The following is a 20,665-nucleotide window of genomic DNA, read 5'->3' on the forward strand; positions in this document are numbered from 1 at the left end:
ATTGGCAATCTGGTGCTGCAAGGGATTTCTGGTGCGAAACCTTTGTTGAGTAATCAAACAGGCTGCTCCTCAGTGCTATAGGTAATGTTTTATGCCTTGTTTTAGGCTTTCACAGTCACATATATATTTTCATACAATTAATTATTTGGCCCCATGGGTACAGTGAGAATGTCACATGGGTTTATAGCTGGTTAAGCAAAAAATAAATAAGTAAAAAATTAACCAGACAGTAATTATTTGAATTCGTACCTAATATACTTTGATTATTTTCTCCACCAAAGGCAGCTTCTATGTATGAATATGTCTTCTTTAGGAACTTAAAGAAAGGTGAGCATTTTTAACAGAGGGAAGAAAACAAATTTAATGTACAAAGGGAGGAGGAGTAGACCATTCAGCCTTTTGAGCCTGCTCTGCCATTCAATAAGATCTGGCTATGGCCTCAACTCCATTTTGCCATCTGCACCCCCCCCCCCCCGCCCCATATCCCTCGACTCCCTTGCCTATCAAAAATCTATTTAACTCGGCCTTGGATAAATTCAATGACCCAGCCTCCTCTGCTGTCTGGGGAAGAGAATTTCATAAATTAACAACCCTTTGAGAGAAAAAAATTCTCCTCATCTCTGTCTTGAATGGTAGACTACTTATTCTTAAACTGTGTCCCCTGGTTCTACTCGCTCCCACAAGTGGAAGCATCCTCCCAGTACCCACTATCAAATCCCTTCAGGATCTTATGTTTCAATAAGATCACCTCTCATTCTTCTAAATTCGAATGGGTATAGGCCTGACCTGTTCAACCTTCCTTCATAGGATAAATCCTTCACCCCAGGAATGAGTCCGGTGAAACTTCTCTGGACTGCTAACACAATTATGGCTTTTTGAAATTAAGGAGACCAAAACTGTACAGAGTATTCCAGATGTGGCCTCACCAAGGCCCTACAGATGCAGTAAAACTTCCCTATTTTTGTATCCCATTCCCCATGCCTTCGTAATTACATGCTGTACTTGCAAACTAACGTTTTGTGATTCATGTACCAGGACACCCAGATCCCTCTGTACCACCGAGTTCTGCAATCTGTCTCCATTTAAATAGTATACTGCTTTGAAAGTTCACATTTTCCCCATTATACTCCATCTGCCAATTTTTGTCCACTCACTTAACCTTTCTATATTCCTTTGATTTCCAAATTCTTTGTGAAGGCAATTACGGGTGTGGATGCATTTTACTGATAAAATTTGTTTGCACATTGATGTTTGTCAACAGATTGTACGGTACTTTTTGTATCACGTTTCTAATTATGCCTATGAGTAATGATTTAAAGGAGATTAGGAAAGATTATTATTGGAATCCAACATTGACACACTTAAGATTCAGTTTAGTTATGTTTAGTTTATGACGTGATAAATTGAATTTGTCAATTGTAAATTAAGTGGGGGGAAAAGCATTCTTCTGACTGCAGCCTTTGTCATTCATCTTGGGTGTGCAGTTCTCACCCTTTGCGAATGTAAGCAGGTCTTGATAAATCGCGAGTTAACCGTGATTACTGGTAACTGCACAGTTTCTCCCATACAAAAATTATCATTGTTGCTTCTGAATTACTTGAGCTGTTTTAAAATATTTTAGGCTATTTACATTAGTATTAATGATTTAGATGAAGAGGCAGAGAGTAATGTGTCTAAATTTGATGATGATGCCAAACTAGGTAAAAGGTGAGCTGTGGCGAGGACATAGGCTGCAAAGAGATAGAGACAGGTTATGTGAGTGGGCACCAAGATGGCAGATGGAGTATAACGTAGGGAAGTGTGAAATTATTCAATTTGGTCGTAAGATTGAAGCAGAGTATATTTTTAAAGGTGAGAAATTAATGTTCAGAGAGACTTGGGTGTGCTTGTACAAGGAATGCAGAAAGTTTAGCATGCTGGTGCAGTTAGCAATTAGGAAGGCTAAAGGCATGTTGGCCTTTATTGCAAAGGGATTGGAGTACAAGAATAACAAAGTCTTGCTGGCACTGTACAGGGTTTTGGTGAGATTGCATCTGGTGTAGTATGTGCAATTTTGGCCCCCACATTTAAAAAAGTGTATACTTGTATTGAAGGTGGGCACAGCGTAGGTTCACTAAGTTGGTCCCTGGGATGAGGGGGTTGTCCTGTGATGAGAGGCTGAGTAAATTGAGTTTATATTCTTTGGAGTTTAGAAGAATGGGAGGCAATCTCATTGAAACTTACAAAATGCTGAAGGGGTTTGATAGGGCAGACGCTGAGAGCTTGTTTCCATTGTTTGGGGAATCTAAAACACGGGGGCACGGTCTCTCGATAAGGGGCCAGTCATTTAGGACTGAGATATGGAGAAATTACTTCACTCAAAGGATTGTGAACCTTTGGAATTCTCTACCCCAGAGGGTTGTGGATCCATCGTTGAATACGTTTAAGGTTGGGACAGACAGATTTTTGGCACATCAGGGAATAAAGGGATATGGGGAGTGGGCAGGAATAAGAAGTTGAAGCCCATTTTCAACCATGATCGTATTGAATAGCGGAGCAGGCTAGATGGGCCACGTGGTCTACTCTTGCTCCTATTTCTCTATCTTCTTATGTGAAGGACTCTTTGAAGAAAATCTGATGCATGATTTGAGATTAGGTGCACTGTCAGGAAGATATAATAATTTTCATAATGTTATTGGAATTTATTGTAAGGTAGGAATAGTGTGTGTGCATGATGTTACTGAATTAAAGACAGCTGGTCTGAAGGCTAAGGTGTCAGAAGAGAAGCTAGGTTTGAAATGTTAGGCAGCGTTGAGCATTGCAGCGTGTGATTCACGCTGGCTGGCCACTAATTGACCAGCCAGCGTGAAATCACAGTTGGTGCCTGATTGTGGGTGGTAGTTGGTTTCACAGCCATTCCTGGGCCCACCCGCCGTGCCCGCCTAACGAGGTAAAAATCCTGCCCTATGTGTTTTACTGTTGCCTTAACGGAGGTGTAACTGGGAGTTAGATTAGGTGGGGAGCTAGGAGTTATTATATTGGTAATTTGTAAAGCTATGTATGTGCTTAAATTTTTTTGATTAATAAAGGTTTAATTTAATAATAAAAGCAAAAAACTGCGGATGCTGGAAATCCAAAACAAAAACAGGAACAGAAATACCTGGAAAAACTCAGCAGGTCTGGCAACATCGAGGACTTGAAACGTCAACTGTGCTCTCCTCTGCCGAAGAGTCATGAGGACTCGAAACGTCAACTGTGCTCTCCTCCGCCGATGCTGCCAGACCTGCTGAGTTTTTCCAGGTATTTCTGTTTCTGTTTTTGTAAAGGTTTAATTTAGTTTTGTAAGAAACCTATAAGACGCAGTAGCCTTATTACCACTGAATTCAAAGCACGCATCTTGAAATAAATACAAATTGTAAAATAGTTGTGGCGGTTGTTTCAAGCTTCCCTCTAGGATTTGAACAGCTCAGCATTTCCCATCCGCTGTGCCATAACAACACCAAAGCTTTATTTGAATAAAATGATATCCACACTTGTTCACCAGTGTACATATCTACTCATTCGCCCTCTTGATGGCTGAGTTAATGTACCTGGTGTGTCCTTGAGGCATATGGCTCTGGGAAATCCCCGATTTGGAGTACAGAGTGGGATAACTGTAACAGATCTCCGTTGCATTGAGGACGATAAATCTCCATTCAATCTACCAAAGCTCATTCCTCCTGCCCCAACTGAACCAATTCAACAGCTAGCTGTTTTGAATGCTATTGATATCTATATATCTGCTGACTTGCCTAGCAGATAATAACCAGATATTTATCACTTTCCATAACCAAGTTCCTCAATGAATCTGTTTGTTTTGCACTAGTTGCCATTTATGAACTCTAATCCTATTCCATCTTTTCTCAAAATAATCAGGGTTCATCTGAACCCAGCTATTTAATGTTTTATATACTTAAGAAGCACCTCACACTTTTCAGCCCCTGGTGGACTAGTTGGACTAAATATTCTATTTAACTTCTTTCTCTTGAAGTGTATAGATTGAACTTAAGCTTTTGTCATAGGAGAAAAAAAGAGGACGACGGTTAGAATGTTTCTTCAGTGCTGAGGTGAATTTCAGCCAAGGAGGCAAAATCTTAAGATAAAAGCAAAATACTGCAGATGCTGGAAATCTGAAATAAAAACAGAAAATGCTGGAAAAACTTAGGTCTGACAGCATCTGTGGAGAGAGAAACAGAGTTAGTGTTTCGAGTCCATCTGACCGTACAGCAGAGTTCCTCCTAACATTTGAACTGCACTGCTTGACTTTTTCATTCTTATAGTCCAAAAATATACAAGCCTCAGCATTGCTGTTACTGGCCCAGTAATAGCCCATGTGTTTTTCCCCTTTCGGATGCTCACACGATCTGTGCATTTTCAGCACGTCTCTTTATTTTGGTTTTCTAGCCCCACGCCCCACCTTTGATAAACAATGCAAAGAAATAATTTAAATGCTCCGTAGCTTTAATTTGTCACTGAGATTTCAACTTTATTTTTGTCTTGCCAAAGTTTTTCTCCTATCAGATTTTGCTATTGCTTATGCATGTGCACTTGAGTAAAATAAGTTGGCAGTTTCTTCAAAGTCTGAATTAAAAATAGAAAGCCAGCCACAGACGTATGAAATTCTAAATCCGTCCCTGAGCGCTCTTCCCTTCACAGTCACACCTTGAAGAGCTCTGAGCAGGTGTATACTCAAGTGAATTTCTATTAAGGTGGGCAGCAATGAGTAACTTTTTCTTTGGAATTGTTTCCTGGCAGCCGAAAATCAGGAATAATGATTTGGAATGCACAACATTTGGGGCGATGCCAAGTCATGATTGTCTCAAACCAAAGAAAATTCTTTTTTGTACGAAGAGTAAATAGTAGTTGAAGTGAAAAATCTGATTTCTTTTGAGAAATAATTGGATGCTTAAATGATGGGGCTTAAGGTACTTATGGATGGATTAAATGAGATGAGCCAAATGTCTGTCCTCATCCATTATTGTCTTAAAGTGTCATTAATTTCCTGAGCACCATGCTAATTTGTCTTGCATATGAAACTTGGTGTTTTCTGTGCTAGGCAAAAGATAACAAAGGTTTACCTTTTAAAAAAGCACAAATTTTAAAATTTTTTTGCTGAAATTACAGAAGTTTTGGATCTCTTGAGTTAGAGAAATTCAGGACAATTACTTTTAAAAACCCAGAAATAATGAAAAGCCCAACTTAGAGTTGTATATCACTAAGTATATTCAGTGTTAGTCGGAATGTGTGGCCCTTTACAGCTGTAGTTGTATATTTACTGAAAATCTTGGATGTTAATAAACTCAGCTTGTTCCTGGGATAAAGGGCTTATCCTATGAAGAAAGGTTGAACAGGTTGGGCCTATACCCATTTAAGTTTAGAAGAATGAGAGGTGATCTTATTGAAACATAAGATCCTAAGGGGACTGGATAGGATAGATACTGGGAGGATGTTTCCACTTGTGGGGGAGACTAGAACTAGAGGACACAGTTTAAGAATAAGAGGTCTCATGTTTTACACGAGAATGAGAATTTTTTTTATCTGAGACGTTAGCCTGTGGAATTCTCTTCCCCAAAAAGAATTGGAGGCTGGGTCATTGAATTTATGCAAGGCAGGGTTAGAAAGATTTTTGATCTACAAGCTAGTTGAGGATTATGGGGACAGTCAGTAAAGTGGAGTTGAGACCACGAACAGATCAGCCATAATCTTATCAAATGGCAGAGCAGGTTCGAAGGGCTGAAGGGCCTACTCCTCCTAAATCCTTTGTTCAAGTGTCCTAACTCATGGAGGCTTCATCATTGGTCATCTGGGGAAATGGTTTGAGATGTTCTTTCAACAGACACACAGGCATTGTGCAAATTACCGCCTCATTTGTTCATCCCACAAAGCTCCCCTCATTTGCCCAAGCATGATCAAAGTGGCATGTACAATATAATATAGAAAGGACATAACCATGGAGTTGCTCACTAAGTCAGCCTTGGCTCTCTTGGCATGCCACTTGCCTCAGAGTCAGAAAGATGTGGATGCCACTCCAGAGACTACTTGCATAAATTACACGAGGACACTTCACATACACAGTTAGCTACAAAGCAATTTTATAAGTCTGAGGATCTGTATGAATACAAATACTTTCTTTTCTTCACTCCACAATTTGGGATTAGTTTAGTTTTCCGTGATAAAAATAAAAATCTCGGGAACAGGAGAAGTCCATTAGGTCCAATAAGCCTGTCCATTTTTCATTGACCAACTCTGCTGGCCATGCAGCGTTCCTTATTAGATGTGCATCCAAGTATTTCTTGAGCTGATTGATGCTGTCTTTTTCAATGGTCTTCTGTATAATTCCTTTTTCCCTGTGGATACATTTCACATGACCATATGTGAACCTTCCACCATAATGAACTAGTTGCCTGCAGCAATTGTGTCCTTTACATCGATAACATTGAAAGCATAATTTGGTCACCTTTGGCACATAGACCCTGTTATGGAATCATTTGTGAAAGTGACTAAATGGCTTGTAGAAGTGATGGTTAGTTCCTCATCATCTCACCCCACTTCCCCCACCCTCAATTCCCACTCAAAAATGTTGATGGAACAATTGAGGCTGCAGTAGGATACTAAACATTTTTTTAAGCATCTACTTACATGGGAGCATTATTGTAGCTATTAACATTCTATTGCCTTCAGTAACCCATTACATTGAGGAATTTGAAGCAAAAATTAGCTTGGTTAGTCCTCAATATCAATCTATTGCATGAATTGTACAGCTGATAGTTTAATGAGTACTTAGCAAGTCAGTGGTGCATATTTGAGTAGGAAGGACTCTTAAACTGACTGATCTGTGTTCATTTCTGTTAACAATACATTAGAGATTCCTGGATTGCATATTCTTCTCCCAGATTTTCTTTCAGCAGGGGAGAATAATGTTTTTGACCAAAAGTAAAATGAAATATAATATTGCATTAAATACTCCGGTACAATATAAAATAAGTTGTCATTGAACTAATTAACTGTCGTCACAGTGCCTGTATATGGTTGTGGATCTCCAGGCGCACGGTAAGGATCGGGACAAATGGGTTGTTGATTAAATGAACACACGGATAACTCAAAACAAATCTATTATTTTTCACTGGCTGACCTGGGTGGTTATGTTTCTATCTTGCCTGTTCTTCCCTTTCACCAAATAATCAAAAATTTAAGTATAAAAATTGCTTGTTTTTCAGTATTCTATTTGTTTTGAATATTGCTCTAATGAGCACTCTGTGGCACTATCTACAACGGCATAAAAATGGTTAAGAGACTAGAATCCACAACAGATCAGTCTTTTTTGTCAGCTAGACTTCATGTATTCTTATTATATTAATGGCTCGGCTTCTTCCTCATCTTTTAATTCCATGGCTTCTTCCTTTGCCTCCAGAGCTTTGACCTCCTTCAGTGCGATATTGGTTTCTGCTGGCTCACCTGGAAGTTGGATGGGACCAGGGGACCATAGACTGGCTCCTTTAACAAAGTCAGAGTTGCTTCTTGTCGGTCGCTTTTTCATGTTGGCTTTGAGAATTGACACCCGACAGCCCAAGCCAATTGTTGATGCTAGTAGTATGGTACAGAGAATTATTAATATGCCTATTATGATTAAGTAAATCAAAATTTCTCTGCCTTTTGTTCTTTGAATTGAAAGAGAATGCTTATCATCTACATTAATTAACCGATGAAGATTTGTGTTTTCATTGGCTGTTGCAAGAGGATCGGGACCCTCAGTAACGTATTTTTCCTCAGTCGTTAGAACGGGATCGGGACCCTCAGAAACGTATTCTTCCTCAGTCGTTAGAACGGGATCGGGACCCTCAGTAACGTATTCTTCCTCAGTCGTTAGAACGGGATCGGGACCCTCAGTAACGTATTCTTCCTCAGTCGTTAGAACGGGATCGGGACCCTCAGTAACGTATTCTTCCTCAGTCGTTAGAACGGGATCGGGACCCTCAGTAACGTATTCTTCCTCAGTCGTTAGAACGGGATCGGGACCCTCAGTAACGTATTCTTCCTCAGTCGTTAGAACGGGATCGGGACCCTCAGTAACGTATTCTTCCTCAGTCGTTAGAACGGGATCGGGATCCTCAGTAACGTATTCTTCCTCAGTCGTTAGAACGGGATCGGGACCCTCAGTAACGTATTCTTCCTCAGTCGTTAGAACGGGATCGGGACCCTCAGTAACGTATTCTTCCTCAGTCGTTAGAACGGGATCGGGACCCTCAGTAACGTATTCTTCCTCAGTCGTTAGAACGGGATCGGGACCCTCAGTAACGTATTCTTCCTCAGTCGTTAGAACGGGATCGGGACCCTCAGTAACGTATTCTTCCTCAGTCGTTAGAACGGGATCGGGACCCTCAGTAACGTATTCTTCCTCAGTCGTTAGAACGGGATCGGGACCCTCAGTAACGTATTCTTCCTCAGTCGTTAGAACGGGATCGGGACCCTCAGTAACGTATTCTTCCTTAGTCGTTAGAAATGTTGGTGCACTGTTGACCTTGATTTGTGTAGCTAAAAGAGCAAAGATCACAGCTTCCACCAAGACAAGTTTTGTTATGTATTGATTCATTATTCCTGGGCCTTCACCTGTCAATGAATCAGATAAAAAGAGGTTGTGATTTATATGTGTTTAATTCCAAAGCATTAGAATAGAACAGCAAAGAAATCAGTTGAATTCTTGAACCTGTCAGGCTTGGAATGTTTTCTTCCAATTACCCTCTATCTGTACTGACTATGCAACTAGTGCTGGAATCGGCAAAATGCAAAATACATATGTAAGACTTTCTGATACAATCCCACTCCTAAACTTATGGCTTGATGTAGCAGTTCTGTAAATTGAACAGATTTGTATACTTGGATTATACTTTTTGAATAGATTGAGACTCCATCCAGTAATTGAATGTGAAAAGTTACATTTCTGAGAGCCTGAAGGGGCTCTTTTATTTTGCCTATTGGATTGTCAGTCATAGCTGGGGTGCAAGTGCATTGTCCAAGTGGCTAGTGCGCAGACTTACAAATTGTGAGCAATGACTCACTGGGTACCAATGGAATTGACTCACCAGACTCTGAGGCAAAATTAGTCCCCTCGCGAAGATCAGGTACTCCCCAGTCGCGGAATGCTGTGATCTTCCTGGCTGCTCTGGCCCAGTCAAATGCTGAATGAGCTCACTAAGTCATCAAAGAGCCTAAGGGCTGGCATTGAAATGTGTATGTGGTCGAAAAAAGCTTTGGTCATGGGCAAGGATACCTCCTGATTCCCACGTATGCTCCTCTTCAGCTGATCAATCAGTACTCCTCCAAGTTGAACACCACTTGGAGGAATAACCAAGGGTGACAAGGGCACAAATGTACTCTGGGTGGGGACTTCAATATTCATCACCAAGAGTGGCTCGGTAGCACCATCACAGACCAAGCTCGCCGAGTCCTAAAGGACATAGCTGCTGGGCAAGGTCTGTGGCAGGTGGTGAGGGAACCAAGAAGAGGGAAAGACATACCTGACCTCATCCTCACCAATCAGCCTGCTGCCGATGCATCTGTCCATGACAGTATTGGTAGGAGTGACCACCACACGGTCCTTGTGGAAACAAAGTCACATCTTCACATTGAGGATACCCTCCATCATGTTGTGTGGCACTATCACTGTGCTAAATGGAATAGATTTTGAACAGATCTAGCGATTCGAGACTGGGCATCCATGAGGCTCTGTGGGCCACCAGCAGCAGCAGAATTGTACTCGATCACAATCTGTAACCTCATGGCCCACCATATACACCACTCTACCATTACCATGAAGCCAGGGATCAACCCTGGTTCAAAGAAGAGTGCAGGAAGGCATGCCAAGAGCAACACCAGGCATACCTAAGAATACGGTGTCAACCTGGTGAAGCTGCATCACAGGACTACTTGCATGCCAAACAGCATAAGCAACAAGTGACAGTCTGAGCTAAGTGATTCCACAACCAATGGATCAGACCTAAGCTCTGCAGTCCTGCCACATCCAGTCGCGAATGATGGTGGGCAATTAAACAGCACACTGGAGGAGGAGGCTCCACAAATATCCCCATCCTCAATGATGGAGGAGCCTAGCACATCAGTGCAAAAGGTAAAAATGAAGCATTTGCAAACATCTTCAGTCAGAAGTGCCGAGTGGATGATCCATCTTGGCCTCCTCCAGAGGTCTCCAGATGCCAGTCTTCAGCCAATTTGATTCACTCCATGTGATGTCAAGAAACGGCTGAAGGCGCTGGATACTGCAAAGGCTATGGGCCCTGACAATGTTCTGGCACTAGTACTGAAGACTTGTGCCCCAGAACTTCCCACACCCCTAGCCAAGTAGTTCCAGTACAGCCTGGACACTGGCATCTACCTGGCTATGTGGAAAATTGCCCAGGTATGTCCTGTACAGAAAAAAAGAGGACAAATCCAACCCAGCCAATTACCACCCTATTAGTCTACTCTTGATAATCAGTAAAGTGATGGAAGATGTCATCAACAGTGCTATCAAAGGGCACTTGCTTAGCGATAACCTGCTCACTGACAGTTTTTTTTTTACAGTTTGGGTTCCGCCAGGGCCACTCAGCTCCTGACCTCATTACAGCCTTGGTTCAAACATGGACAAAAGAGCTGAACTCACGAGGTGAGGGGAGAGTGACTGCCCTTGACGACATCAAGGCCACATTTGACCGAGTGTGGCATCAAGGAGCCCCAGCAAAACTGGAATCAGTGGGAATCAGGGATATAACTCTGGTTGGAGTCGTACCTAGCACACAAGAAGATGGTTGTGGTTGTTGGAGGTCAGTCATCTCAGCTTCAGAACATCACTGCAGAAGTTCCTCAGGGTAGTGTCCTTGGCCCAGCCATCTTCAGCTGCTTCATCAATGACCTTCCTTCCACCATAAGGTCAGAAGTGGGATGTTTGCTGATTGCATAATGTTCAGAACCATTCGCAACAACTCAGATACTGAAGCAGTCTATGGTCAAATGCAGCAAGACCTGGACAACATCCAGGCTTGGGCTGACAAGTGGCAAGGAACACTTGCACCACAAAGTGTCAGGCAATGACCATCTCCAACAAGAGAGAGTCCAACTGTCGCCCCATGATGTTCAGTGGCATTACCATCACTGAATCCCCCAAAATCAACATCCTAGGGGTTACCGTTGACCAGAAACTGAACTGGACTAGCCAAATAAATACTGTGGCTGCAACAGCAGGTCAGAGGTTAGGAATAATGTGATGAGTAACCCACCACCTGACTCCCCAAAGCCTGTCCACCATCTGCAAGGCACAAGTCAGGGGTGTGATGGAATACTCCCCACTGCCTGGGTGAGTGCAACTCCCATAACACTCAAGAAGCTTGACAGCATCCAGGACATAGCAGCCCGCTTTGGCACCACACCCACAAACATTCACTCCCTCCACCACCGACGCACAGGAGCAGCCTACAAGGTGCACTGCAGGAATTCACCAAGGCTCCTTTGGCAGCACCTTCCAAACCTACGACCACTACCATCTAGAGGGACAAGGGTAGCAGATACATGGCAACACCACCACCTGCAAGTTCCCCTCCAAGCCACACACCATCCTGACTTGGAAATATATCGCCATTCCTTCGCTGTCACTGGGTCAAAATCCTGGAACTCTCTTCCCAACAGCAGTGTGGATGTACCCATACAACATGGACTGCAGCGGTTCAAGAAGGCAGCTTACCACCACCTCCTTAAGGGCAACTAGGGATGGGCAATAAATGCTGGCCCAGCCAGTGAAGTGCACATCCTGTGAATTAATTTTTTTTAAAATTGGGTTATCAGTGTCTGTATCAGACAGAGCACAGCCAGACAATGCTGCTACTACTCTATCCTACCTGCTATTGCACCAATATGAAATTTCCACTGATGGGAGAATTAAAGTTAATTATGAGCAGTTTTGTGTTGTGCTCTTTCAGTTACTGGGTTCAGGTTGCGTCAGAATCCTGTATGGACCCCACCCAGAGTACATTCTGTGCCCTTACCACCCTCAGTGCTTCCTCCAAGTGTTGTTCAACATGGAGGCACACTGATTCATCAACTGAGGGAGGGTGTTGCGTGGTAATCAGCAGGAGGTTTCCTTTCCTTGAGACTTCATGGGGCCCGGAGTCTATGTTGAGGACTCCCAGGGCAACTCCCTCCAGACTGTATACCACTGTACCGGTGGGACAAGACATACGCAGGGAAGGCGATGATGGTGTCTGGGATGTTATCTGTAAGGCATGATTCCATGAGGATGACTATGTCAGGCTGTTGCGTGACTAGTCTGTGAGACAGCTCTCCCAATTTTGGCACTAGCCCCCAGATGTTAGTAAGGAGGACTTTGCAGGGTCGACAGAGCGGCGATTGCCATTGTCATTTCTGGTGCCTACATTGATGTCACATGGTCCATCCAGTTTCATTCATTTTTTGTGATTTTGTAGTGTTTTGTTACAACTGAGTGGTTTGCTAGGCCATTTCAGAGGGCATGTAAGAGTCAACCACATTGCTGTGGCTCTGGAGTCACGTGTAGCCAGACCAGGTAAGGACGACAGATTTCCTTCCCTCAAGGACATTAGTGAACCAGATGGATTTTTACAACAGTCGACAATGGTTTCATGGCCATCGTAAGACTTCTAATTCCAGATTTTTATTGAATTCAAATTCCACCATCTGCTGTGGCAGGATTTGAACCTTGGTCCCCAAAGCGTTACCCTGGGACTCTGGGTCACTGGTCCAGTGACAATGCCACCGTACCATCACCTCCCCCAAAATGAAAGAAGTGTTCCTTTGCCCACCACCAGCAAACTTCATATCAAAAAGGGCAATGTTTTTGTTAAAAAGTAGTCAGTTATAAATAAAATTCGGCTTCTCTGTGTACATTATGCCATAGAAGTAAATAATTTAACTGTTCAGGTCAAAAAAATGTGCATTATGCAAAATAGAGCATGCATTGAAAACTAAACAAAAATGGAAAATTAAATCATAGTTACGGTTTGTAAAATGGATTCCTTGTTTAGATCATACCTGAACTTAATTGCGCAAAATAAATGTGAAGACTGAAAATTGGTATAACGGTGTTATGCAATCCTGAGTATTGTAGCACTTTGCATCGCAGCTGCTGTTCTGACTCAATCTTAGTTTCCCAGACCATGATGGACATTCAAGAGCCGACAATTATATGCACAGCAGTGATGATGTCGTTAAACAATGTCTATACTTCCCCTCTTGAATTCCCTATTGGAAGAAATGCAAGGGGAGATCAGTTGATCTCTTCAGAGCAAGATGGAGACACATAGGTATTGATGTTCGTGATGAGCATCATTGGAGTATTTGAGGGTGTGTAAGTAGACAATGCACTCTCGTCATCAGGAAGGTTTGTTTGGGACAGACAGCCTCAACAAGGGAGGCTTTTAAAAAAAAAAATCAGTGTGGAATGAAAGCAGGGCTTTAACATTGACCCAAAAACAGCCAAGCTACTTATTTCCCTATTACTGCTCCAATTTTTCTCCTTCCCAAACTACAGGTTCTGTGATTAGCTATTATGGAAGGAATAGTTACTATCAGGGTAAGCTGTCCTTTGTGTTTCTCTCTCTCCTTCACAAACCACCTCCAATTCTCAAATTTTTCTATGCCTGTTCTGATATCTAGTTTGAAATTTTCTGAACGACCAGACAAGTCAAACAAACCATGGTTTCCTCCAGTTCTTCAATATTTAACCTCCAAAAGCAGAGGTGTTAATGTTTACAATTGATAAAAAAAAACTACCTTTACACTCTCTACTAAACCAACGATTTGGTTGTGAGAGTGAATGCAGCAAATGTTTGTTAACCCAGAAAAAAGTAACAGCTATATCCTACCTCCAGCAGCTCCTGATCCATTCAACTCTTTTCTAATCAGTGTAGGTGAAGAGTACTCCAAAGCTCAGTGGTTTTGCCCAGTTGTTCTTCAAGATGAGTGACTTTATTAGTGTAGACGCAGCAGATTATGACTAATAAACACTTTGCCCAATCACCTCTTCTGCATGTACATTGCACCACTACACTTGGCACTGATGACGTTGATGGACCACGGAACGTTAATCCATTTCCTAATCAGCGTATGCAATTTCCAAATTGAGCTGTGAGGCATTTTTGAAAACTTTGGTTTAAAGAAAGCCCTACACTAGCTGCAGGAAGAGTTTTCGTGTGTGTAGGGAGGAGTGGCAAAGAAAGCAAAAATAGAAGATGCTGCAAGTGCGAAAATTGTTAAATGTGAAAGCAAGATGAGTCAATGGTTTTGAGTCTCGGGCCTTAGCCAGATTGGAAATTTATAGAAAATGACAGTCCTTAAGACGGGTGGGAGACAACAAATAGAAGTCAGATCTAGCCTTCTCATCTTTGTCAATTACTGGATTCAACCAAGACACAAAAGGAACATGGATATGTATCAGATGGCTATGTAAAGAAAATTCATTCTTCCTGTTAAAATTGAAATGGCCTTATTGACTTCAGATATGTAGCCCACCCCAATGTCACTGTGTGATTTTAATGTAGTGCTAGTGTGGGAATTCACTGGAATAGCCTTTAAGATCTATCTCTACTGGTTATGATTTTCTTAAAAATTAACCTGCGTTAAAATTACACGTTTATTTTAGAACTTAAAAAAATCAATTTACTTCCATTAGGTTGCAGAAAGACATGGGTCTTTTTAAAAATTGTCCTTGGGATATGAGTGTTTCTGGCAAGGGCAGTGTTTATTGCCCATCCCCAATCACCCTTGAACAGGTAGTAGTGAGCCACCTACAACTGAGTGGCTTGCTAGGCCATTTGAGAGGGCACTTAAGAGGCAGCCATATTGGTGTGGCATTTGGTGTCACAGTAGGCAAGACTACAATAAGGACTGCAGATTTCCTCCCCGCAGGATGGGTTTTTACAACAATCCGGTCATTTTATGATCAATATTAATGAGATTAACATTTTATTCCAGATTTATTAATTGATTGAAATTAAATTTCTCCAGCTGCCGTGGTGAGATTTGAACTCTTGTCTATGGAGCATTACTCCGGGTCTTTGGATTACAAGTTCATAACATTACACATATTCCTACAGCGTCCCAAGGTAAAAAATCTGTGGCGCTTCACAAACCTAAGGCCATTAAGAGTGCAAATTTAAGATAAAGGTTCAAAGGGGATGTTAGAAAAATGGCAGTACACCTAGAGATGTGACATGCCAGAAACAGTTGTTAAAATAATTTATGGGCTCTGCTTTTAAGAGGGAGTTAGCTGCTTAAGAGAGAAGATGAGTAAGTATCAGGGCCAAGCAGAAAATCTTAGATTAGGCTAAGTGACTCGAGGAGAAAAGAGGGCATAAACATCATGAGCTTAAACATCCTGTTTGTATGCTACAAAATGCTGTGGTTCTGTGAACGAAAGCACCCGGGTAGATCCTCAGCCCCAAAGTGTAAGAGTTATTTTGTCACAAACCAAACTGTTGCAATGTAATACTGAAATAAACTAAACAGATTGATTTTTGTTTATAGCAGCTTGGCTGACTGACCATTTATGTATGGGAATTGTTCCTAAACATCTTACACCGAAGGCATGTGCCTTTTACTGCCCTCAGATTATGGGTTTGCAGTTCAACAATGATTGATTCATCTGTTTTTAAAACACATGTTAACGTGATTTTTTTGCCTGAAGTCTCCAAATGGCTTTCAAAAGAGGAATAGTTGATATCTTCTGTGTGATGGTACCTTGGAGAACCTATGTCCTGGTATAGCACTTGTACACTAATGGTCAAGATATTTATCCATACTGTTTAGCACTGCCAGTACTTAACAGTGCAAGCAAGACTAGCTGTAAGAGGTAATCTCACTTTAATTCTCACTGCTGTCAATGCAAAACTCAAGGTGACTTCCTGTGTAACCTTGTTTTAGATCAAGAATATTTAACGAGATAATTAACTGACAGTAAGTTAAGGCCAGATAGTCTCATTTGAGTGTGCTTAAGTGCACATGTGCAGAGCTCAGCCATCACCTATTTTGCTGTAATTGATTGAGTAGAGTATGTATATCTCCCCAATTGCAACAAGTGCTGTCAGCACTGCATCAGCAAGTAGAATGTAGCAGTGGCAATAGGAACAAAAAGACAATTGTTATTATGCCAGTGTTTTACTAAGAACAGTTGAAGTGTCTGTTCAACTTTTATTTTTATAGTGCCTTTGATGTCATAAAGCGTCCCAAGATGCATTATCAGAAGCATTTATACAACAAAATAAAGCTATCCCTCATTTAGCACTTCTGATGTGTTCCTGAAAATGTACTAAATGAAAATCGCTTTCCCCCTCAAAAAACATGTAATGAGGATGGGTTACAATCCTGACCTGTATTTTTTACATTAAAAACATTGGCTGCCTTGAACCTAACTGGCCCAAAAATCTTCGTACTAACTTCATAACGCTTGCTGACTTACTAACTCTTTCTACTTGCCTCCCTTTCATCGCTTCTCAACCCTCCCGCTCACTTTCCTCTCCGACCCTCCTGCTCGCTGCTGCCCACTTCCCTCTCTGACTCTCCCAATCTCCCAATTGTCACTGGCCTCTATCGGCCTGCTTGCTCACCGCCTCTCCTGATCACCACTTCCTGCCATCCAACTTCCCTCCCGCTGTCTTCCTCTGTCTCGCCACACCGCTCACTCACTCCTTCCCTCTTGCTGCCTCCCTCCTGACCCTCCTTTTTTCCCAGTGCCCCTCCCCTGTGCCCTTGCTCACAGTGGAGTCACAGGACAGGGGCAGTGAGGACCTGGGAGAGATGGAGAGAGTGGGAGGGTCAAATATGACTTCTTCAGAACTATTGTGATGGTTACATCTGTTTCTCTCTCCGCAGATGCTGCCAGACTTGCTGAGTATGTCCAGCACTGTTTTTATTTCAGATCTCCGGTATCTGCACTATTTAGTTATTTTATTATTACTATTTGCATAGGAATGTAAACTTTGTTACTTCCCAGTTCGCCTTGAAATGAGTTTAATGTGACGAGCAGTAACTCGACCTTTTCATCTCTCATCTCTCTCTCAGGTTCAAGACTGGACAGATCAATGGTGATTTGCTCATTTATCATGTGCTCCTAACTTTGAAGCCATATTATGCTAAGCCATATGAGATTGTGGTGGACCTTACGCATGCAGGACCTAGCAATCGCTTTAAAACAGACTTCCTCTCCAAATGGTTTGTCGTTTTTCCTGGTGCCGCCTACGAGAATGTGGCAGCTGTCTATATCTACAACTGTAACTCTTGGGTTAGAGAATACACAAAATACCATGAACGGCTTCTAACTGGACTTAAGGGAAGCAAAAAGCTGATCTTCATTGACTCGCCTGGGAAACTCGTGGAACACATTGAATCAGACCACCAGAAGCTTCCTGCTGCCACTCTAGCTCTAGAAGAGGACCTGAAAGTATTTCACAATGCTCTAAAATTGGCCCACAAGGACACTAAAGTCTCCATCAAGGTGGGAAGTGCTTTGTTTTCAAAAAGCCTAAAATCTGCCTGAATAGTAGGATTTGATTCCAAGTGTCTGAAGCCAAACGGTATTGTACAAAAATCAATAGGACTGCAGAAATTCACAACTTTTTTCATTCTTCCATGGAATGTGAGCATCGCTGGCAGGGCTAGCATTTGTTGCCCATCCCTAATTGCCCTTGAGAAGGTGATAGTGAGCTGCCACCTTGAACTGTTGCAGTCCATCTCGTGTAGGTATACCCACAGTGCTGTTAGGAAGGGAGCTCCAGGTTTTTGACCCAGCTACAGTGAAGGAATAGCAATACAGTTCCAAGTCAGGATGGTGTGTAACTTGGAGGGGAATTTGCAGGTAGTGGTGTTTTCATGCACCTGCTGCCGCTGGCCTTCTGGGTTGAATAGTCGCAGGTTTGGAAAGTGCTAGTCAGTGAGGCTTGGTGAGTAGCTGCAGTGCATCATGTATATGGTACACACTGCTGCAGCTGTGTGCTGGTGGAGGAGTGAGTAAATGATTAAGGTTGTGGATGGGATGTTGATTAAACAGGCTGCTTTGTCCTGGATGGTGGCAAGCTGCTTGAGTGTTGTTGGAGCTACACTCATCCAGGCAAGCAGAGAGTATTTCATCTCGTTCCTGACATCCACCATCTTCAAGGCAGTGCTTTGAGGAGTTAAGAGGTGAGTTCCTGAACTGTTCAAGTGGAGCGTAGAGTGGAAAATCCAGAAGCAAAACCCCAATGTAATCCTCATTGTCCAATGTAGGAACTGTAAAACTGTGAGTTGTCTGTTATATTTCAAAGTTGATCAGGTTTTTTCAATTTTAAAACAGCACCTGTTGAATTTTTCACACGAGTATTTGTAAAAAAAAAGTTTTAAAATTAACTTTAGAAAAATGATAATTACTGTACCACCCCAATGAACTACATGATGGGATATTGACAACCCTCGACATTAAAATTAAAATATAAGTTTATGGAAGTGTAGCAGCGCTCTGTGGATTAAAGAAACACACAAATACACAGAATGAAAGCAAGTCACAGGGCAAGTTTAGCTTTCTTACATAGAGCTAAAACAGAAAAAGAGTTTACTATACATCAGCTTGATTTCAGTTAATAGCACTTTAACCTCTGAATTAGAAATTTGTGTCTTCAAATATGACTCCAGGACTGAATTAATGGCTTAGGTTAACATTGTCTGTGTTGCTTAGTGGGTGAGATGTTCAACTGAGATCTCATGTGCCTTTACAGGTAGACATAAGGTTCCTATAACACTACTTGGAGATGTTTGGGTGAGCCAAAACTAACACTACCAAAACCACTTCGCATTGACTTTCTTAATCTAGATTGTTTATGTATAACTTTGTCAATTTTTAGTCTTTCTAATATATCAGCTAGTGTCCCTTCTTTTTCACTTTGACTTCATCTTTTTTTAAAAACAAGTACAAAGTAGTACCTCAACCATGCCCTCTGCCTCCAGTATGCATATCATTTGGTCCTTTATCAGCCCCACCCCTCCTTTTACTACCCATTTATTATTTATATGCCTATAGATGACTTTTGAGTTCCCTTTTATGTTAGTTGCCAGTCTCCTCTTGTACTCTTTTTCTCTAATTTTTCTTTTTACTTTCTCTCTGAACTTTTTATGTTCAGCCATGTTCTCACTGCATTATCAGCCTGGCATTTGTCATGTGTACCATTTTTCAGCTTCATCTTATTCTGTTTCTTTCGTCATTCAAGTAGCTCTGGCTTTGCATGCCCTACCTTTCCCCCTCATGGGAATGTCCCTCGACCATACCTGAACCATCTCCTCTTTAAAGACAGCACGTTGTTCCATTGCAGTTTTGCCTGCCAATCTTTGATTCCAGTTTACCCGGGGCCAGATTTGGTTCTACCCCATTGAAATTGGCCCCCCTCCAGTTGAGTATTTTTACTCCAGATTTCTCCTTGTCCTTTTCCATAACTAACCTTATGATACTATGATCACTGTTCCCTAAATGTTCCCCTACTGACACTTGACTCAACTCATTCTCCAGAAACAGATCCTTGTTGGGCCAGAAGCATACTGATCAAGAAAATGCTCCTGAGTGCACATCAGAAACTCTTCCCTCTTTCTGTCCTTTACACTGTTACCAGTGTGCAGTCCTGTTTGACGTCAGCATCTTCCTTGATATAGACAGATGCAAAGTACTCATTTAGTACCTCTGCCTCCATGTGTAGATTCCCTTTTTGGCCCAGTTTATGTTCAGATTATTAAAGTTTCCCATTATAACTACTGTATAATTCTTGCATCTCTCTATAGTTTCCTTGCAAATTTGTTCCCCTATATCGTTCCCACTAGTTGGTTATATCAAATCCAGTAATGTAATGGTAACACTGTTGTTTCTTATCTATAGCCAATTATATTCTGTCCTTGACCCCTCCTGGACACCCTCTGTCTCAGCATTTTAATTTCCTTACTCAAAATTGTTACCACTGTTCCTTTTCCCCTTTTTTTCTGAACACTTTATGTCCAAGAATATTCCTTTACTTTTTCAAGCCAGGTTTCCATTATTGCCACAACATGATATTCTCATGTGGCTATTTGCACCTCAAGCTCACCAACCTCCACTGTGCCCTCAGGCCTCCAGCTCACCACTGTAATAAAAGCAAAATACTGCGGAGGCTGGAAATCTGAAACAAAAACAGAAAATGCTGGAAAAACACAGCAGGCCTAACCGCATCTGTGGAGAAAAAAAACAGTTAACGTTTCGAGCCCTTATGACTCTTCAGAGTTAAAGAGAAGTAAGATGTAATGATATTTATACTGTTTAAGGGGTGTGGAGCAGGTGAAGCTGGGTAGAAGGCCAGTGACAGGTGGAGGCAAAGGAGAGATTGCCAGAGATGTCGTGGACAAAAGGACAAAGGGGTGTTAATGATAGTGAAACTGGCTAAAGGAGGTGCTAGTGGTGGCATTAGGGTCGGAGAGCAGAATGTGATAATGGCAGGACAAGGGTAAGCACTCTGGAAAGAACAACATGAACAAGTGACAGATGGTCCTACTGGGGGTGGGGTGGAGGGGAGGAGACGGTGGAAAAAAAATTTAAATGAGAAAATGAAAAAATAAAAACTAAGAAATGAGAATGAGTAATGAAAAA

General features: G+C 41.9%; 2 protein-coding genes across 8 annotated transcripts in view; one reads left to right on the forward strand and one right to left on the reverse strand.

Annotated features, from left to right (window-relative positions):
- The window catches only part of nf1a (neurofibromin 1a), a 283,175-nt gene that overhangs the window by 187,657 nt on the left and 74,853 nt on the right, over positions 1-20,665 (forward strand). For all 7 annotated transcript variants that reach the window (XM_078548137.1, XM_078548140.1, XM_078548138.1 and 4 more), the window contains one exon: positions 17,095-17,527. In XM_078548137.1, coding sequence (XP_078404263.1) covers positions 17,095-17,527 — 433 coding nt within the window. The remainder of the gene's footprint in view (positions 1-17,094; positions 17,528-20,665) is intronic.
- Positions 6,089-14,118, reverse strand: LOC144684405 (uncharacterized). The gene is made up of 2 exons (XM_078548146.1): positions 13,902-14,118; positions 6,089-8,625 (listed from the first exon to the last, which is right to left on the reverse strand). The coding sequence occupies exon 2, from the start codon at positions 8,606-8,608 to the stop codon at positions 7,367-7,369; it is 1,242 nt and encodes a 413-aa protein (XP_078404272.1). The 5' UTR covers positions 8,609-8,625; positions 13,902-14,118; the 3' UTR covers positions 6,089-7,366.

This window comes from Cetorhinus maximus, chromosome 9 (assembly GCF_964194155.1).
Source record: "Cetorhinus maximus chromosome 9, sCetMax3.hap1.1, whole genome shotgun sequence".
Lineage (NCBI taxonomy): Eukaryota > Metazoa > Chordata > Chondrichthyes > Lamniformes > Cetorhinidae > Cetorhinus > Cetorhinus maximus.